This window comes from Crocuta crocuta, unplaced genomic scaffold, assembly GCF_008692635.1.
Source record: "Crocuta crocuta isolate KB4526 unplaced genomic scaffold, BGI_CrCroc_1.0 scaffold29, whole genome shotgun sequence".
NCBI lineage: Eukaryota > Metazoa > Chordata > Mammalia > Carnivora > Hyaenidae > Crocuta > Crocuta crocuta.
Genome location: NW_027533280.1, coordinates 4055498 through 4076631, shown reverse-complemented (window position 1 = coordinate 4076631; position 21134 = coordinate 4055498). Strand labels below are relative to the sequence as shown.

Sequence of the window (21134 nt, the reverse complement as noted above, 5' to 3'; positions counted from 1 at the left end):
CCCCACTTCCAGACCCGCCTCTCCTAGAGAGGCCCCTCCTCCCATGTCCCTCATTTCCTGGCCGCTAGGCCGGGCCGTCCCTCCCGCCGGGCAATTGCATGCGTTGGAGCAGCCAGGGTGGCTGTGACAGGGAGGCTTTGTCCGGGGCCCCTACAGCCGCCACCCCCGCCCTCCCGCCTGCCCCGCGCTCATTCCGGGTCTCCCCCCTCACTCCTGCTCCCGCTCGCTCTGGCGTGACGCCTTTGCACTGACCTCTACAGCTTCCTCTTCCAAAGCACACCGCAGTCACATGGGCACCCCGGCTCTGTGCCACGGCCGCTAAGCTCTCCCCGCCGGCCAGCCAGCCTGGCTTCCGCCTCGGCTGCCCCTTGCCCGGAAAGCCGCGCCCCTCGACCCCCACCCCCCACCGCCCCGGTGGCTTCTGTGCCGGAGAGCACCCTCCAAGTTGGGGGATGAGGCTCAGGCGCCCCCGCGCTAAGCCTTTGGGGGGTTCCCGCTTCCCAAGGCCCGGGCTAGCTGGGGAGGAGCGTGATAGGAGGGGCGCTGCACCTGCAGCATCAACTTTGGGGCACTGCCTGGAATCCGGGGAAGCCGGGCGACCCCACCCCGCCCTTTTCCCTCCAACTTAGCGAAACTCCCCCGGCACCTCAGGCGGCATCCCTTCGGGCAAAGGTCTTGATGGGGGGCGGGGGGGGGGAACCTGGGGAANGACCGGAGCCGAGCCCCCTCCACGGCGCTGCCAGGGCCCGGCCGAGGACTGTGCAGCCCTCGCTCTCTTCCTTCCTTCCTCGGGGAGCCGGGCGCAGCCTGCGCTCATCCCCGCGCTGAAACTGAACACCCGCGCGGCGCAGCGGCCGCCAGGAAGGAGGAGGGAGGCCGCGGCGGCGACAGGGAAGCCAGCCGGCCAGCGCCAGGGGAGGCCGCCGCCGCCCACGGCCGCCCCCTCGCCCCGGCTGAGTGNCCCCCTGCGCCCCCGTTTTCAGGGAGTGTGGACGCCGTCCTGCTACTGGAGGTGACCACCCAGCAAAGCCACCTTCTTTAAATGTGTCTGTCCATCGGGGCACGGCTAGGGGCCGGAGGGAGTGTCAGATCCCAGGTCTGGCAGCTCCAGAGACCAGGGATGCTGCTCTAGCCCCAAAACAGATGATCTCTGTGACCTTGGGCAACTTACTTTCCCTCCCTGAGCAGGTTTTCTCATCCTAATGGCAGGGAGGTGACCTGAAGTTCAACTCTCCAGTCTAAGATGTCCCTTAACTGCCCCCTTAGTAGCTGTGCAACCATGCATCATAGAATTATTGTGGGAATTCACTGCGATATATACATGTTAACACAGTACCTGGCGCTGTGATTCTTCGATTACGTCCAATTTTCACAACCCTCTGAGGTCATTCCCAGGATTGTCCCCATTTTACAGATAAGAAAGCAAAGGCTGGGAGGTCATGACTCACCCAGGTCACTATCGCAGGCAGTGAGGATGCTTACCCAAGCAGCCTGGCTCAGAGTTTCTCAGCCCTTCTCCCAGGTCTAACCTGGCAAATCCCAAGACTCTCAAAGAAGCGGTGTCCGCAGGTTAGAGTCACACTCAGCCCCTGACTTCCGGCTGCAGGAGATGGTCCAGCTCAAATCAGAAGTCCCACCCTCCAGGGCATGCTCACCAGGGCCACAGCCCTCCTCCCATTCTGTCCCCACACCCTTCCCCTAAACCCCAAGGGGACAGGAGACCTCTGTAGGGGCAGAAATTAAACTTCTTCATTCTTCGGCCAAATTCCACCTACTGGGGCTATCCACCAATATTAATTAATAGGCTTTAATTATCAAGTGCTAATAATAATAGTTACTTATATGCATGATCTCATTTCACCTTTAAAATAACCCTAGGACCCCTGGCTGGCTCAGTCAGTGGAGCACGTGACTCTTGACCTTAGGGTTGTAAGTTCAAGCCCCATGTTGGGTGTAGAGATTACTCAAAAAAATTAAATCTTCAAAAAATAATAAATACATACATAAATAAATACATAAATTAATAAATAAAGACAACCCTATAATCCCCATTTTAGGGAAGTGAACATTGAAGCCATCTCAAGGAATGCCCTGGGCCAGGGTGTTGCTCTCCATGTCAATTATAGGATGGCCCACCCATTAGTACCTCTCCAATGGCCTGCTATGAGATTTTTTTTTGCTGTTTTATTTATTTCTGAGAGAGAGAGAGAGAGAGACAGCATGAGCAAGGGAGGGTCAGAGAGAGGAGACACAGAATGTGAAGCAGGCTCCAGGCTCTAAGACAGCTGTCAGCACAGAGCCCGACCCGGGGCTCAAACCCACGAACCGTGAGATCATACCTGAGCCAAAGTCTGACGCTTAACCAACTGAGCCACCCAGGCGCCCTGGCCTGCTATGAGATTAAACTGTGAACTTTTTTGGAACTGGCTGATTTTCTAACCATATGCATATTCCGCCTATTTGAAAGAGAATATTGTAATCACAAGAATTATCTCTCACCTTGGATTTGAGCACCAATCATTGAGTGGGTGTTCTTGAGCAAGGTCTTTGACACACAAAATATAGATGGAGTTAAATGAGTGGAGAGAAGGCCCTGACAGCTGGACCAGGCTGTCCCCACGGGAAAATTATTACTTTTTTAGTCACAAATGCCTCAGCTCAAGTCCCAGCAGGGATCACATCAGATTCATCTGTGTTAAGTATAGCACCCAGCAATACAGCCCTATAATTATTCTAATCAACTGTGTGACATTGGACTATATCTTTCCCCCTCCTGGAATTCAGCATTCCCATTTGTTGAACTAGTCAGGGGCGTCTAACTGATGGCCCTCATGGGTCATATCAGATCCTAGATGTGCTTGGTTTGGACAGCACTGTTTTATGTTTTTTGTTATGTTTTTTAAGAAGAATTTTGCGGGGGGGGTGCCTGGTGGCTCAGTTGGTTAAGCGTCCAGCTCTTGATTTCAGCTCAGATCATAATCTCATGGCCCATGAGTTCAAGCCCCATGTTGGGCTGTGTGCTGACAGTGCAGAGCCTGCTTGGGATTTTCTCTCTCTCTCAATAAGTAAATAAATAAACTTAAAAAAAAAAAAAGAATTTTTGAAGTTATCCACATCCACACCAGCCCCTACTGTCTTACACTCTGCTGCTACACCTGTTACCAGCACGGAAGTACTATGAACTTCAGTTTCCTTGTCTGTAAAATGAGGAGAGTAACACCTGCTTCCAGTACTGTTAAGATGTGCGTGCTAAGTGTCTACCACAGTGTCTGCATCTACACATGGCAGCACAGAGAGGCTGGCTTTCTTTGTTCCTCTTGTAAAGGTGTGGATGTAGAGAGGAAAAGCCAGGAATCAAAAAGCCTGGGGTGTGGGGGTGTGGCCCACACAGTCTGTGCCTGTGTGATGTCAGCAGCCTCCTCTCTAGGTCAAATTTCCCGTGTGATGTATTACACAGGGATGCCCATTTCTAATACCAGCAAACATGGTTGAGGAGAGTTGAAAGTAAATGAGCGCTGTCGAGATAAAAGCCCGGTGCAAATGTGAGACAATAAATCGTAAAGCCAAGGATTCCGATGGCAGTTGGAGACTTGTGTCTACAGGAGGCCTCAAAGACAAATACCTTAAAAAAAAAAAAAAAAGACAAATACCTTGCCCTACCCACATCACAACATCCACTGTAGGGTCCATCTTCCCTACAGCATGGTTGGGAGGTGGGGCAGGGAGGGCAGGATCCCCACTTTGTAGAAGGGGAAACTGAGTCCCTAAGAGAAGCTGAGAAACTTCCTGAGGCCACCAGAAACTGCCAGGGGCAGCCCTTGAACCTTGCTCATCCCAGCACCCAGCTGTATCCTGTGTCTGGGTTTCAGCATCATGCCCAAGTTTTTCCCCAGTTCTTCCNTAAAGCCCAACTATATGCTTTATGCAGGGTCCCCCTTCCTTTCATTGCTTGTCAGTTCATAGCCTATCTCCATTAAGCCGCAAACCTCATTTCTGCAAATAGCATGTGAGGAGAGAAAAGATTTGCTAATTTCCCTCTGGAATGCATTATAATACCCAGTGGTCCTAAGTGAGAAAGATATATCCATGCAGAGACCTAGGAGACTGTGGAGGCTTTAAAACATGTCCACAATGGGGCGCCTGGGTGGCTCAGTTGGTTGGACGTCTGACTTCTGCTCAGGTTCATGGGTTTGAGCCCCACGTCAGGCTCTGTGCTGACAGCTGGCTTGGAGCCTGAGACTATTTCAGATTCTGTGTCTCCCTCTCTGGCCGTCCACTGCTCACGCTCTTGTTCTTTCTCTCTGTCTCTCTTTCTCTCTCTCAGGAATAAAGAAAACATTAAAAAAAATTTTTTAAATAATAAAATAAAACATGCCCACAGTCTTTGAGACTTCACCTTTTCAGAGATAGAGCCAAATTCCCCTCCCCTTGGAGTGTGGGCTAGCCATAGTAGCTCACTTTTAATTAACAGAATATGGTAGAAGGAAACAGCATGTGATTTTTCAAAATTGGGTCCTAATAGGCACTGTGGCTTCTTCTTTGCTCTCTCCTCCCCCACCCTTTGGGGGGGGGGTACCAGCTGCCATGTCACAAGTACACTCGAGCAGCCCTATGGAGAGGCCCACATGGTGAAGAACTGAGGCCTCTTGTCAACAGCCATATTAGTGCGCCATCTTGGAAGTGGGTGCTCCAGCCCCAGTCAAGATAAGCTCAAGAGCAACTATGAGCCAAAAGCAGCCAGCTGAGCCACTCTCAGATTCCTGACCCACAGAAACTGTGCGGTAATGCTGTTTTAAGCTGCTAAGATGTCTTTTTTATTAAACTATAAAGTTTTAGGAAAATGTTATGCAGCAATAAACAACTAACACAAGGAGGGCTCCCAAATAGTTTCACTGTTTATCCAATTATTAGGAATTTTCCAAGACAAATAATTCTGGATGGCCAAAACATCCCTGCAGGGTAGAGATGGAGGGCAGGCAATAGCGAAGTGCACAGGGCCGATGACGTTCCTTCAGCATGCCCTGTCATCCTCTTTTCCCTTCATCTTGCTCTACTTTTTTTAAAGTAATCTCTATACCCAATGTGGGGCTCAAACTAATGGGGCTTTGCTTTATACACTGTACCCTACCAACTACTTAGACCAGGGTCTGCATTTATGGGCACTCAGTAAACCCGGCAATAGATAACTGATACACTAACTTATCCTTTACATCTTTTGTCTCCCACAAAGTTACAGCTACCCCCTTGACAACCTCCAGCACCCCTAGCCTTAAGTATCTCAGCCAGAGCCCATTAGAATTCTGAAACCCCCCTCCATGATCAAACTGAACAAACCCTGGAGCCAGGGAGAAGGCAATGATGGGTCTGTACACTTCTCTCTTCCCTCCCGCAAACCTCATTTCAGGTGGCCTGTCAGCCTGGAAGCTCTGACTTCTAGAAATAGTGTCATTTTAATTAAATCCCACAGAGGACTTCATCTGTGGTCCCAGAGGACTTCATCATTGTGGGATGTTTACCTTGCTGATTAACTGAAATCAGCATTCTTTACAGCCAAACCAACGGACGATTCCCAAGTGACAACTTCCTCCCTAACAAGGTTCAAATCCTGTAACAAGTTCCCAAGGCCACTGATGGGGTTTGTAAGTGTATCTGCCACACAGCCCAAACAATGAGTCAAAGACACACAGTTCTAGAAAATAGTGCATGAGGCTTTTTTTTTTGTTAATTTGATAGGATTCTCAAGGTATTGATAGAACTTACTATTCAGAGGAATTTTTCAATAAGGTGAAGAATACGCCAAACATCTAAAGGGAGGAAGGCAACTGCAATCTATGCTATTTTCCCTTCCTAGATACATGTCCCATATGTCCCTGCTCCCACCTGTCCCATCATTTGCCCTCATCGAAGCAATGTGCTGCTTTCCCCTATCACTGCAGCCCACCTCCTTCGATCCACACGGCAGCAGGAGGACTTGCAGAATGTGTATCTGCACGCATCCCTCTCTGCTTGAGATCTCAGAGAGGTTTCTGACTTCTCCTAGGAGAAACACTGGCCCTTCGGTCTGGCGCGGCAGGCCCTGAGCAGCCTGGTCCACCCAGCATCCTGCACCCGCCACCCCCCTCCCTCACTTTGCTCCAACCTCACTAACCTTCCTTCTTCAGGCCCCTCTACCCCTGCCTCCCTGCCCTTCCTAGCCATCCCACTAGGCTCTCTGCACACAGCCAGGAAAGCTCTTTTCAGACCTCTTCAGCTAAGTAACTCCTCTCCCCTGAGACCCCACCCTGGGGACGATGGCCTTGCCCTCCCTGACCACCAGTACCCAGGTACACAGTCCTGGAGCACCGTGGATCTCTGCCTTATGGCCTCGACACAGCTGCAAGTTTCCATTTGTTTCTCTGATTGTTGGATGAACATGTGTCTCCGGATAGAATATAAGCTCTGTGAGGACAAGGAGCTCACCTGGTTTTCTCCTCTCTGCATTTCCAGTGCCCAGCACCAATCAGAGGTTTAATACATATGCTGACTGAATCAACCGATCAATCACCCAATCAATCGATCAGAGCTGTGATCCACCCCTAAGCTTTGAGTCCCACCCTCTTTCCTCCTGCTCTCCCCTCATGATTCCATCAAGGCCCCTGGCACTTCCCTACCTCCACCGCCTCCCCTCCAAGTCCCTCCCATCTCCTCTGTCCTTTAAAGCCCAGGTACAGTGTGCCCTCTGAGAGGACTTCCCATTGCCACCAGCCAGAAAGGATTCCTCCTCTCCTTTCCCAGACCCAGTTTCACTCTACCTATGATGAGATGGCACTTTACCCCGTGCATTATACGACACATTCTCCAGAGGGTAAGGGCTCTTAGTCTCATTCTTCTTACTTCCCCATCCCAAGGGCTCCAGAAATTTTGCTGCGATCAAATGGGAAAGGAATAGAACTGAAACCCTCTTTCCCTCCCCACCTTGAGCCCATTCTTTGTGTTTGATTGCAGCCCAAATCTAAGGAGTGTAAGGAGCTTCAGCTTCAAGGGGAGGAAAAATGCCTGAGAAATAATTAGAGAAAAGAAAGAGCTTGAAAGCAAAGCCTTGCGAAGCCAGGGCCAGCATGCTGGCCTCCCTTACAAAGCCTGGCACCCAGTCTGCGTTCACTCCCCCCTTCATTCAGGGTGGAGTGAATGAAAAGCTCACAGCCTTCACACTGCTGGGGGCATTCCTGGCAGCAGGGCTGGGCAGAGAGATGCTAATGGATTCAGAGCTGCCAGAGCCAACTCTTCTAAGAAGCCCAGAGCAGCAGTCATGCCCAGGATGGCCAACAACTCCTTCCCATTTGGAGATGGAAACACAGACGGGCTGAGATGGCGAGAGCCCCGAGAGCCGCAAGGGTCCCCAGGGTCCGTTACTGAAAATTCTAGAATGTGGAGGGGATCGTAGGTGCCTCTGTCCATGTTAAACAACGGGTTTAGGACTTACTGGTCCATATCTAGTGATGTCCCTGCAATTAGACATGGCCATGTTCCTGGCCCAGAGCTGACCTGCCGCTTCGAGACACCATCTAAGGAGTGTTTGATGAATAAGCAGCCCTTGGGCTTTGATTGGGAAAAGTTCTGGATCAGAGGCCCTGCGTCTCAACAGCAAGCGGCAAAAGAACACCAGATCCCTCCCCAGCCCGTGGCAAAAGCAAAGTGTCCATGGTGAGCAGGTCTCTGCCCACTCCCAGGGCTTGCTGTCACCTGGCAGGAGTAGATAAAGGTACGGCAAGTGCACACACGTACAGAGACACGGTCCCCATTATTCCTCCTCCCCACTCAGATCACAGGCCCCGAGGGAGGCTGGCAAGGAGGCCAAAGAGGACCATCTGGATGGGGAATGCAAGGTGCCAATCTGCTCACACCAAGGACCCCCGTCCTTTATGTCCCAGCAGCACCCGGCTGGGCTCGGAGACACCCCCCACGCCCAGCCCCCGCCACTAGCCAGGCAGTCTTACTTCTTCACTTTCGGGTATTTCATCTCTGCAATGGCGTTCGTGGCTTCTGTCTGTTTCTCCTTCAGATGCTGGGGCCACATGTTGTCCACCCAGTCCACCAGGTCTACCTGAAAGCCAGACCAGTGTCAGCACTCCCTGTCGTGGGGTGCCCTTCCGCTGGGCTCCCTCACCACCTCCACCCTTCCCTGTGCTCCCCACGCCCCTCCTGCCCTTTCCTGGGGCTGATGCTGGCTGGCCTCGAGCCTGGGCAGCAGGTGAGGCGGACTAGGAGAGGAGGCAGGAGGTGTCAGGAAGGGGGGCCGTGGCCGGGGGGCCTACCACGGTCGGACGCTTGACCAGGTGCTCCAGTTTGGTGTGGCTGAACTCAAGGCTGATGACGTTGTACAGCTTGTCCCGCTGAGCTTCGGGCGTCTCATAGTACCGCACAAACTGGGACATGCTCATCTCCGCGCCCTTCTGCGTGTTCACATCCATCACATCCACCAGCCGACGGCCACCTAGGGGCAGAGTCCACATGATGGCGGCTCCTGACAGCTTGGGGTCCACATCCCGCTTCAGGTCCCCATAAACAAACCCTGCCTCCCCCCGTATGCTCCATCACCTCATCTGCTTGGTTTCCTCACTGAATCTCTCTCCACTGCTTCCCTGCACCACCACGGCCCCCACGCTGTCCAGTGCAGCCTTACCACTCTTCAAAACAACCTCCTCAGTGGTCTTCAGACTACCCCCTCCATCCAGAACATCCTAAGGGGTCTCCAGACTACCCCCTCCTGTCCATCCTCCAGTGTTGACAGTGTGAGCTTTCTAAAACAGAGACCTGACTATGGACACTCCTTTCTCTGCTCAAAACCTTCACCGCTCCGCAGTGCCTACTGAAGAATCTCTTAGCATGGCATTCAAGGCCTTTCTCTTTACTCACAGCACTAGGATAGTACTTATTTCTATAGAAACTTAGCTGTTTGGTAGTCTCCCTCCCTGGTCTGTGAGGTGAGGAAAGTTACCTGACTTCTCTGAACCTCTGTATCTTCATCCTGCCATCTCTTCTTTCTTTCTTTTTTTTTTTTATCTTTTTTAATGTTTTTGGTTTTGAGAGGGGGGAGGGGCAGAGAGAGAGGGAGACACAGAATCCGCAGCAGGCTCCAGGCTCTGTGGATAGCTGACAGCACAGAGGCTGATGTGGGGCTCGAACTTGTAAACTGTGAGATCATGACTTGAGCCAAAGGCAGACACTTAACTGAGGCCCCCAGGCGCCCCTTCCATCTCTTTTCACAGGCTGACTGTGAGGTCAGATGGTGCTCACAGAACGACCTGCAGAGGGTCTAGTACGGAAATGTACAGGTCTCCCCATTATTCCCAGGGACTAATCACAATTCCTGAATATGTTCTGTTGGCTTTGCTGGCTTTCTTCCCTACTATTCCATAATCATCGCCAGGACAGAGGTCTTGTCTGTCTTGCTCACTACTTTACCCCAAGTATCTATAACAGAACCTGGCACATAGCAGGAGCCCGTACGCATTTATGGAACAAATAAATGAGGAATGTTGGCTGTCCCATTCAATATGTGACGTAGGACTTCTCATGGGAACCACCGCTGAACTAAAAGGAATGAGCGGCGCCCCTCAGGAAAGCCCAGCCTTTCATCTCAGGACTGAGCCACGCTGCCTCCCCAGCTGCTTCCCAGAGGAAAGGGAACATTTTCAGAACTGGGAGATAGAGCGTTCAGCGCTAGCCCTGGGACCACCAGCAACAGACAAAGCTTCGAGGAAATCACAACCCTTCCAGGGACTCTACTTCCCCGTCTGTAAGATGGGAATAATAATGGCTCCGGGCCTTCAGCCAATGTAGAAGGAACAACCAAAGTAAGCACCGTGAGCAGGGAGAAAACAGACACACAGCAGATTGCCACATTCATGGTGATTGAGGATAAAAGCTGGCCCCTCCTGTCTGTCAGCACACAAAATAAGCATCAGGGCTGGAATGAAGAGCCCGCCATCTGTTAAGGAAAGACCTCAATTCCCCATTAGCTCAGTGACAAATACATGATCCATGGAAACTCAGAAATGTGTAAACCAGAGGTAAAAAGAAAGAAAGAAAAGAACAGGAAGCAGGAGATCACCTTGTTCAAAGCTAGTCCAAGAGCAAAGAATGCAAGCAAATGACAACCCATGGGCAGATCTGGCCCATGAGCTGCAAATGGTTTTTACATTTTTTAACTGATGAGGGAGGGGGGAAAATGAAAATTTTTTAAAAATTTATTTATCTGAGAGAGAGAGAGAGAGAAAGAGAGAGCACAAGCAGCCGAGGGGCAGAGAGAGAGAGGAGAGAGAGAATCCCAAACAGGCTCCGTACTGCCAACACAGAGCCCGACGGGAGGCTCAAATTCACAGCCCGCGAGATCCTGACCTGAGCTGAAGTCAAACACTTAACTGACTGAGCCACCCCGGCGCCCCTCAGGAAGAAGAATCTTTTGTGATGTGAAAATAGTACAAAACTCAAATTTCTGGGTCCATACATAAAGTATTATTAGCACACAGTCACATTCTGATTCACGCAATGTCTCTGGCTGTGTCCATGGTACAAGGGCTAAGCTGAGTAGTTGACACAGACTAAATGGTCAGCAAAGCCCAAGATACTGGCTCTCTAGATCTTTACAAAGTTTGTCAACCCTTGAATTGGACAAAACCCTCATGGAACGTACATGCTGATATGAGTACTATTCCATTCTGGTGCAGTGCTATATACCCAGCTCTGTACACAGAGGCTGCATTACAAGAGGCCCAAGTTCAATATTTGCTGAATTTATACACAGTGCCTTTCATACAGCAGGAACTGAATAATAAAAGTAATTCCATAGGCACAGATGAGAACCCGGTTGTTACTATCTTTTGGGTTCAATATCTTAATTTTTCATAACCACCCCAGATGACTGTACTTATCTTACAAATGAGAAAACTAGGGGAACCTGGGTGGCTCAGTCAGTTGAGGCTCAGGTAATGATCTCACGGTCCATGGGTTCGAGCCCCATAATGGGCTCTGTGCTGACAGCTCAGAGCCTGGAGCCTGCTTCAGATTCTGGAGCCTGCTTCAGATTCTGTCTCTCTCTCTCTCTCTCTATCTCTCATTCCCCCCCACCGCTTGCTCGCTCTCGCGCTCTCTCTCTCTCTCTCTTTCAAAAATAAATAAGCATTAAGAAATTTAAAAATAATAATAAAAATAAATAGATGAGGAAACTAATGTCTACAGACAATGGGATCTGCTCAAGTCATCCAGAACATACTCTACCAAATAGAATAGTTAATATTTATTGACCACAGGTAAGCTCTCTCCACAGGTTACCTTAAGTTAATCGTGGTTCTGTGAGGTAGTACTTCACTTATACCCATTTGATAGATGAGAAACTGAGAATCAGACAAGTAACTAGACTCAAAATACCCTGTTAATGAGCAGTAGAACTGCATGTGAAGCCAATTCAATCTAATCTGGTACCCAGCCTTCTGTCCCGCGACCCCTGTCCCTGTCCTATGCAATACTGAATCCAGATCACATGCTATGGTTGAAAAATGATCTCCGCCTTCAGTGACTGGCTCCTGACCCCACAGATCCTACGGGGATCGCAGGACAGACTCGGAGAACAGCTATTTTTGCTTCAGGAGTACAGATCCACCAGGGGGCATCCCTGAACTTTGCTGGAAATTCTGGCCTGCTCTGGACAGTGCTGGCTCCTACCTCACCCAGAGCTCCTGGAACAGGTAGACTCTGCTCAGCTTTTCTGGGAAGCCCACCTGGCAGAGCCTACTGTTAGAGTGGGGGAGGTGACAGAAGAACAGGCAGACAAACCCTCCCCCTTGTCTGGCCAGCCTCCCACCGCCCCCAGCCTCTTCTTCCAAACTGTGCACGAGGTCGTGTCTGGGAAGCCCCCTGTAGAAGGATTGCTGGGCCGGTAATGGCCATCACAGACCTAGAGGCTCATGAAAGTCAGCATTGAAGATTGGAGCTCAGTTGCCTCTATCAGAACAAATTAAGGTAAGACTTCACGGTTCAAACCCCAGCTGGACCTTGGGCCTCTTAGCTTCTTTATCAGTTTCCCCATCTGTCACATGGGGACAAAAATGGTAGCTTTCCCACGGGTTGATCTGAGCCTTACAGGAGATAATGCACATGAAACATTTCCAAAATGTGCCTGAAGATAGGCACGTTACCTAATTGGCCAAGTTCATCTATAATTACAGGTGGAGAAAATTAAGCAGTAGAAAGTCAAGAGCCACTTAAATCTCTGCCAGCCAGTCCAGGGGACTGACAACTTAAGATCCTAAAACATAACAAGGATGACTAACAGGTGTGAGGTTTTTATGGCGGGTGATAAAAATGTCCTAAAATTCACTGTGGCGATGTTTGCACAGCTCTGTGGACAGATGAAAAGCCACTGAATTGGACACTTTAAATAGCTGAATTATATGGCATGTGAATTATACGTCAATAAAAATGTTATTAAACAAAAAACCTCGGGCACTTAATGACCAACAAATTTGGTTTTTCTAAAAGTTTTCTAAAAGTAACTTCTGGAGTGCCTAGGCAGCTCAGTCTGACTTCAGCTCAGGTTGTGATCTCATGGTGTGTGGGTTCGAGCCCCACAGTGGGCTCTGTGCTGACAGCTTGGAGCCTGGAGACTGCCTCCGATTCTATGCCTCCCTCTCTCTCTGTTCCTCCCCCCACCTCTCTAATAAATAAATATATAAACAATTTTTTAAGTAAAATATTTCTTTCAAAAGTCTCCCATCAAGGCACCTGCATGGCTAGGAGGTTGAGCATCCAACTCTCGATTTCAGCTCAGGTCACAATCTCATGGTTTGTGAGACAGAGCCTCACATCGGGCTCCTCGCTGATGGCTCGGAGCCTGCTTGGGATTCTCTCTCTTGCTCTCCCTCTCTCTCTGCACCTCACCTGTTCACTCAAGCATGGGCTCTCTCTCAAAATAAATAAATAAACTTAAAAAATATATATATATTTATGATACTCAGTGACAGAAGCCAGACACCAATGGTCACATTTTTTATTTTTTTTTACATTTATTTATTTTTGAGAGACAGAGCATAAGTTGGGGAGGGGCAGAGAGAGAATGAGACACAGAATCAGAGGCAGGATCCAGGCTCTGAACTGTCAGCACAGAACCTGATGCAGGACTCAAACTCACAAACCAGGAGATCATGACCTGAGCCGAAGTTAGATGCTTAACTGACTGAGCCACCCAGACGTACCACCAATGGTCACATGTTGCATGAAGCCATTTATGTAACACGTACAGAAGAGGTAAGTCCACAGAAACTAGAAGTAGGTTAGTGGGTGCCAGGGGCTGGGGGATAGGAATGAGGAATGAGTACTAATGGATACGCGTTTCCTTTCAGGGTGTTTGGATGACAGTGTTTTGGAACCAACAGAAAAGTAACAGTAGCACAACACTGTGAATGTACTAAATGCTACTGAATTATGTACCTTAAAATGGTNCCCAGGTGCCCCTAAAATGGTTAATTTTATGTTATGTGAATTTCACTTCAATAAATTATTTTTCTTTTTCTTTTAATGTTTTACTTATTTTGAGAGAGAGAGAGAAAGTGCGAGTGGGGCAGGGGTACAGAGCAAGAGAGGATCCCAAGCAGGGATGCGCTATCATTATGGAGCCTGATGCAGGGCTCGAACTCACAAACTGTGAGCCAAAGTCAGACACTTAACCAACAGAGCCACCCAGGCACCCATAATAAATTATTTTTCAAAGCAATGTAGTATATTAATTTAAATATCATATACTTCCTCCAATCTGACATGAAAAACAACTTCATGCCTTCCAGTCTCTCTCTCTCTCTCTTCTTTTTCCTAATTGTTTCTTGTGTGTTAGTCTCTCTTCATCATGGATCAAGAGATTGGGCCATGGACTGTTTCAGCTTCTCTCTCTACAAAGGCTTCACCAACTGTCCAAAATGCCCTTCCCTCCCCCTAGGGAGGTACTAGGTGCATGCGTGGGCTCAGTTCTTCCCAACTTAACAGGCCTTAGGGATGCAGGCAGAGGTGGGAAACCCTAAACAGAGGCCAGGAAATGATACACAATTCAGAACAGTAGTGGAATGCTGGCCCTCCAAAAGATTTACCCAGAACTTTTGAATAGGAACTTATTTGGAAAAAGGGTCTTTACAGAGGTAATTAATGTGAAGATCTCAAGAGGAGATTGTCCTGGACTGAAGGTGGGTCCTAAATCCAATCACTAGTGTCTTTAGAAGAAGGTCAAGGTCAACTGAAAGATGGAAGCAGAGAGTGAAATAATGTGTCAATAAGCCTGGAGTTACCAAAAGCAGGAAGAGGCAAGGCAGGAATTTCCTTTAGAAACTCTAGAAGGAACCAATGCAGGGAACACCTCGATTTTGGACTTTAGCTTCTAAAACAGAGAGAATAAATTTCTGTAGTTTTAACCCACTCAGTTTGTGATACTTTGGTATGGAAAACAAGACCAGAGGTCACCTCTGGGGCAGGAGGGGTCTCACAGGAACCCGTATGGAATTAAAATCCTTCCTAACCTGGGTGGCAGGCATTCATTTTGTAATTTTTTTTTTTTAACTTTTCACCATATATAATACATTCCACATGCAAAAATGGATCAAAGGACTTAGATGTTTCAGGTTCCCGTCTTTCCTCAGAGCATAAGATCTTTAGACAAAGTACCCCATGGGGCGCCTGGGTGGCTCAGTCAGTTAAGCCTCCGACTTCGGCTCAGGTCATGATCTAACAGTTGGTGGGTTCGAGCCCTGCATTGGGCTCTGTGCTGACAGCTCATAGCCTGGAGCCTGTTTCAGATTCTGTATCTCCCTCTCTCTCTGATCTTCCCCTGTTCATGCTGTCTCTCTCTGTCTCAGAAATAAATAAAACATTAAAAAAAAAAAGTACTCCAATGTCCTCATCTGCAACAGAGGTAAGACCACCTACCTCAAAAAACAGTTGTGAAAAATATGTTTTAAGTAAAAATTTAATTAATTAAATTTAATTCTTAATTTCTTAATTAAAAATTTTTGTTTAATATTCAGACAATACTGGAGGCAAATGAAAGGCTCTTAAGGGTACCAAATGTGCTGTGGCATCTCACTGCATACAAGCTAAAGATTTGGGGGCGCTTAGGTGGCTCAGTCAGTTGAATGTCTGATTTCAGCTCGAGTCATGATCTCTTCGTTTGTGACAAGCCCCACATCGGGCTCTATGTTGTCAATGCAGAGCCTGCCTCAGATCCTCTCTCCCCCCTCTCTGCCCTTCTCTGGCTTGCACTCTCAAAAATAAATAAACACGAGAGAAGAAAAAAAACTAAAGATTTGTATGCAAGTCACAGCTTGCTGTCCCTGCCAATCTAAACTGACAAGATTTTCGGGACGCCTGGGTGGCTCAGTCAGTTAAGCATCTGACTCTCGATTTTGGCTCAGGTCATGATCTCATGGTTTGAGAGCTCAAGCCTTGTGCTGAGCCACTGGGCTGAGCGAAGATTCTCTCCCTCCCTCTTCCTCTGCTCCTCACCACCCCTTCCACTGCTCACTCACTCTCTCTCAAAAATTAATTAATTAAATAACAAAATCATATATATCAACCCCTTCCCTTTCATGCTTCTAACTCATTAGCCTGATTCCACAATTTAAACTTGCACAATTAAAACTAATACACAATAAACGTACAATTTTGACAACACTAAAATAGTAGGTCATCACATCAATACTAATCTATCAAGTTGGTATTATGTATGATGCCAACTTATATACAACCCAACTCAAAGACTATAATAAAAAGATGTCAAAAAACATACAGCCCAAATCTAGTTCTTAAAAAATCCTCTTAAAACTGGGTAAATTTGTCCATTTTTGTTAGCACATATTATATATACACACATGTGATATACACATAACGCATGTAATGTGCAAGTGTGTATAAATATTTCACATATGTAAGCAATAATAGATATTTTAACACGTATATGTATCATAATGTACCCACATGTTTACATTTAGAAAAACTAAAATAAATTAGATGTCCTGTATTCAGTTATTCATGGTAAGCATGTCACAATGTATTTATGTATATATTTCACTCAAGTTTGACACACAATGTTACATTAGTTTCAAACGTACAACAGTAATTAGACAAGTGTCTAGGTCATGTTATGCTCGGCATAAGTGTAGCTACCACCTGGGACCATACAACACTTGTATGATACCCCTGACTCCACTCCCGATGCTGTAGCTGTTATCCCCATTGCATTCATTCCATAAGTAGACGCCTGTACCTTCCACTCCCCTTCACCTCTTGAAATTAGTGGTAATTTTTTTTAATGTTTATATTTTAGAGACAGACAGAGCAGGGGAGACAGAGGGACAGTGAGAGGGAAACACAGAATCCGAAGCAGGCTCCAGACTCCAAGCTATCAGCACAGAGCCCAATGCGGGACTCAAACTCACAAACCACGGGATCATGACCTGAGCTAAAGTTGGATGCTTAACCGACCGAGTCACCCAGGCGCCCCAAAATTAGTAGCATTTTTAAAACACATAACACCTTGGGGTACCTGGGTGGCTCAGTCAGTTAAGCGTCCGACTTCGTCTCAGGTCATGATCTCACGGTTTGTGGGTTCAAGCCCCGCGTTGGGCTCTATGCTGACAGCTAGCTCAGAGCCTGGAGCCTGCTTCAGATTCTGTGTCTCCCTCTCTCTTTGACCCTCCCCTGCTCACACTGCCTCTCTCTCTCTCTCTCAGAAATAAAATTTTTAAAAATTTTTTAAATAAAACACATAACACCTTTACAGGACATACATATCCACGTGTAACTGTGAGTAAAATGTGAGCACAAGTGTGTTTTCAAATATGCATATGCCTTGCATATACCATGACACTTGCCTTTTCTAAGATATTTTATGCAACACTTACAACATGTATACAGAACTCCCCCACAAAAGACACACATATATTAACCTATAAACTATGACTTTTGCAGCTTTCAAATAATCTAGTTCAATAGTTTCATTTACTTACAAGGGTGCAATAATGTCCAAAACTGTACCATTACCCCCTAAAAATGTTATTTCCCTGCATTATGTCAAGGTATTTTATTTATTTTTTAATGTTTATTCATTTTTGGGGAGAGGGAGTGGGAGGGGCAGAGAGGGAGACACAGAATCTGAATCAGGCTCCAGGCGCTGAGCTGTCAGCACAGAGCCCACCATGGGGATTGAACTCACGAACCTCGAGATCATGACCTGAGCCAAAGTAGGACGCTCAACTGACTGAGACACCCAGGTGTCCCAAGGTATTTTTTTTTTACTGGTTTTTATTTATTTCTAGGAGAGAGAGAGAGAGAGAGAGCGTGAGCAGAGGAGGGTCAGAGAGAGAGGGAGTCACAGACTGAAACAGGCTCCAGGCTCTGAGCTGGCTGTCAGCACAGAGCCCGACGCGGGGCTCGAACCCACAAACCGCGAGATCATGACCTAAGAGAAAGTCGGACGCTTAACCGACTAAGCCACCCAGGCGCCCCCCCAAGGTATTTTTAAATATAATAAAACTAGTCTTGGGAGGAGCACCTGGCTGGCTCAGTCAATAGAGTGTGTGACCCTTGATCTCAGGGTTGTGATTTTTGAGCCCTCCTACTTGGGTGTAGAGATTACTTTAAAAAAAATTTTTTTAACTAGTCCTGGGAAAATTTTTTAAATAATTTTTTAGGGGTGCCTCAGTTGGTTGAGGCTCTCTCTTAATATTGACTCAGCTTATGATCTCATAGGTTCATGAGTTTGAGCCCTGTACCGGGCTCCACCCTGACAGTACAGAACCTGCTTGGGATTTGATTTTCCCTCTCTCTCTCTCCATAAACTTTAAAAAAATAACGGCCTGGGGCCCCTGGGTGGCTCAGTCGGTTAAGTGTCTGACACGATCTCAGCTCAGGTCATGATCTCATGGTTTATGAGATCAAGCCCCACATTGGGCTCTACGCTGACATCTTGGAGCCTGCTTGGGATTCTCTCTCTCCCTCTCTCCCTAACCCTCGCCCACTCGTTCTCTCTCTCTCTCTCAAAATAAATAAATAATTTTTTTTTAAAAAAGTGTGGAGTCAACTGAGGTGCCCCATACAAAAACACTGGAGGTGTGGAAGGCACAGTCCAGCGCTGGCTCCCTCCTCTAGGGGCCTAACCTTAGTGTTCTCTATCCCGCTAACAGGCTTACCCCACAGGTTCCTGTGGTTGAACTGTGTCCCCAAAAAGAGATGTTCAAGTCCTAACCCCGGACACCTGTGAATGGACCCTATGTGGAAACAAGGTCTTTGCACTTGTGATCAAGTTAAAATGAGGTCAGAATGGATGAGGGTGGGCCCTTCGCCAATACCAATGTCCTTGTACGACACGGGAAATTTGGACCGACACACACCGAGGGAACACAGCCACGTAAAGATGGAGGCAGACGTTGGAATCACGCAGCCACAAGTCAACGCATGAACGCCAAAGAGGCCAGCAACTACTAAAAGCTGGAGGAACCTCTGACGAATTCTCGCCTAGAGACTTCCCAGGAAGCCAGGCCCTGCCAATACCTTGACTGCAGACTTCCAGTCTCCAGAACTGTGGGAGAATACACTTCTGAGGTTTTAAGCACAGGGTGTGGTACCACAGCAGCCTCGGCCAACGAAAAGCAGGGCGGACAGGGGTGCCTGGGTGGCTTAGTCGGTTAAGCGTCCGACTTTTGCTTGGGTCATGATCTCGCGGTTCGTGGGTTCGAGCCCTGCGTCAGGCTCTGTGCTGACTGCCAGCTCGGAGCCTGGAGCCTGTTTCAGTCTGTGACTCCCTCTCTCTCTGACCCTCCCCTGCTCACGTTGTCTCTCTCTCTCTCCTAGAAATAAATAAAAAAAAAAAAAGAAAAGCAGGGCGGACAAAGGATGGCTGGGTAACCCCACAGGGCTCCAGAAATATCCCTGAGGGCAGAGAAGGGCTATTCCCCTCCGGCTTCCCGCATGGCAACCCCGACAATACTAGGTGTTACAGGACAGACATACCCTATAACTAAACGTAGTTGACTAGAAGCTTCGAAGAGAAAATGTCATCCACCGATGACATCCTACCGCTTCATCCTGGATGCTGACTCTTTTGTCAGCTTGTTTCTTGTCTCTCTCCCCAAACTACTCTGTAAGCATCATGAGGGCAGGAGTCTGGTCTGTCTTAGTCACTACTCTATGCTACGTATCTAGAACAGAGAGCCCGGCCCTTAACAGGGGCTCAGTAAAAACATTTGTGGAACGAATACATAATGTTGGTGTTTTCCAATTACATGCTCTGCCCAGCATATGACATATGACTTCACATATAAGTGACAGTCAAACTGGAGAAATGGCCCGAGGGTGCCTCAAGGCAGGTATGTGTAACCCTCTCCACGCTAGAGAAGATAAAGCCCCCCAACCTGGAAAACATCTGGAAATCCTGAGCAGCCAGGAGCCCTACCAGTGGGACAACTGTCCCTGAACACAGAAGGATGTGGGTGGGAGAGGCCCGTTCTTTCTTTTTTGAACACAAACCAGGCTCCCAGCACCCTCATCGCAATCCCCAGGGCTCTCAATGCAGCCTCACTTCCCTTGTTCTTAGCCAGGTGCAGGCCCCCAGCTGACCCCACCCTCTGATGCAAAGAGAAGTCAGGGCCTGGAGCGGTCAGAGCGGTGAGGAGCAGCTGGGGCTGATGGGGGAGTAAGGGTGTGCAGGAAAGAGGCCCGAGGGTGGGAGAGGCTGAGTGACTGTATCTGGAGCGGAAGGTCGAGATACTTGGTTCTAAGAATAGCTTCGCTGGTGTGCAGGGGAGCTCCATCCAGCTCCCCAGGTGTCCTGGAAGCCACAGTCTGCGGGAGGGCTTGAAGCCAGAAGAAAGGGAGGAGGGAAGTCAGTTCTTTTAGGTGCCTGGGCTCCATGAACATAAACCCCCAGGGAAACACGAACAGGACCTAGAAAATTCAGCTCTGCTGGGTTCCAGCCCCCAGATGGAAGGGAGAAGTGCAGAAGTGATAGCACACTTTCAAGGGAGGCAAATGACGTGGGTACAAGTGGCACACTGGCTTGAGTGTGAGATAAGGTCCAGGTCCGACACAAACAGCAGAGGAGGGGAAGTGTGTCTCCAGGTGTATTCCAGCCAACAAATGGCAAAGGACAATCAAACTAGACCGTCACCACTTTGCAGCCCCTAACACAACAATAAAGCTAGACATCAAACATCAATGTCTGCTAACATCAGACAGAGAGAGAGAGAGGGAAAGAGATGACCTGACATTATGTGCGTCCTCATCAAAGAACAGAACATCATCTATGAAGTAGTCTTGCCCAAAAAAATGAATGAATGAATGAACGAATGAATGAATGAGTACATTTCTGTGCAGAGAGAGACAAACTCTGAACCTGTTTAAGAGTCTACATCCAACTGCGAATTTGTGGAAACTACACAAGACAGAAGAACACAAACTACTCCAAGGGAATGCAATTGGCAAAATCCAGACAATGAAAACTCCACAGGTCAAACAATCCAACTTCGTCAGACTGGAGTGAGATGGTAGGAGGGCCTAGAGACTATAATAGATTCAAAAGGCATCACAACCAATCACAATGTAAGGAGCTATTTACCTTCTAACTCATATAACTGGCAAAAAAAAAAAAAGTAATATGTATGCTAACATGAAACTGGAAGTTTGAACAATAAATATGGATATTTACATATTTTTTTAATTAATTATTTTATTTTTTAAAGTAAGCTCTATGCCCAGTGTGGGGCTTGAACTCACAACCCCAAGATCAAGAGGTGCATGCTCTATTGACTGAGCCAGCTAGGTGCCCCTAATAGTACTCATTTTAAGGAATTATTGTTTTTATTTTTTTATGTTTTTAATGTTTATTTATTTTTGAGAGACAGAGACAGAGCATGAGTGAGGGAGGAGCAGAGAGAGAGACACAGAATCTAAAGCAGGCTCCAGGCTCTGAGCTGTCAGCACAGAGCCGGACGCGGGGTTTGAACTCTTGAACCGTGAGATCATGCCCTGAGCCAAAGTCAGACACTTAACCAACTGAGCCTCCCAGGCACCCCAGGAATTATTGTTTTTAAAAGATTAGGTGTGGGGCGCCTGGGTGGCTT

At 48.0% G+C, this 21134-nt stretch overlaps 1 protein-coding gene across 5 annotated transcripts in view; it reads right to left on the bottom strand.

The window, feature by feature from the left end:
- The window catches only part of KDM2B (lysine demethylase 2B), a 125933-nt gene that overhangs the window by 86812 nt on the left and 17987 nt on the right, over positions 1-21134 (bottom strand). For all 5 annotated transcript variants that reach the window (XM_077748054.1, XM_077748052.1, XM_077748051.1 and 2 more), the window contains exons 5-6: positions 8295-8473; positions 7977-8083 (exon numbers count right to left, since the gene is read on the bottom strand). In XM_077748054.1, the coding sequence (XP_077604180.1) occupies positions 7977-8083; positions 8295-8473 (286 nt within the window). The remainder of the gene's footprint in view (positions 1-7976; positions 8084-8294; positions 8474-21134) is intronic.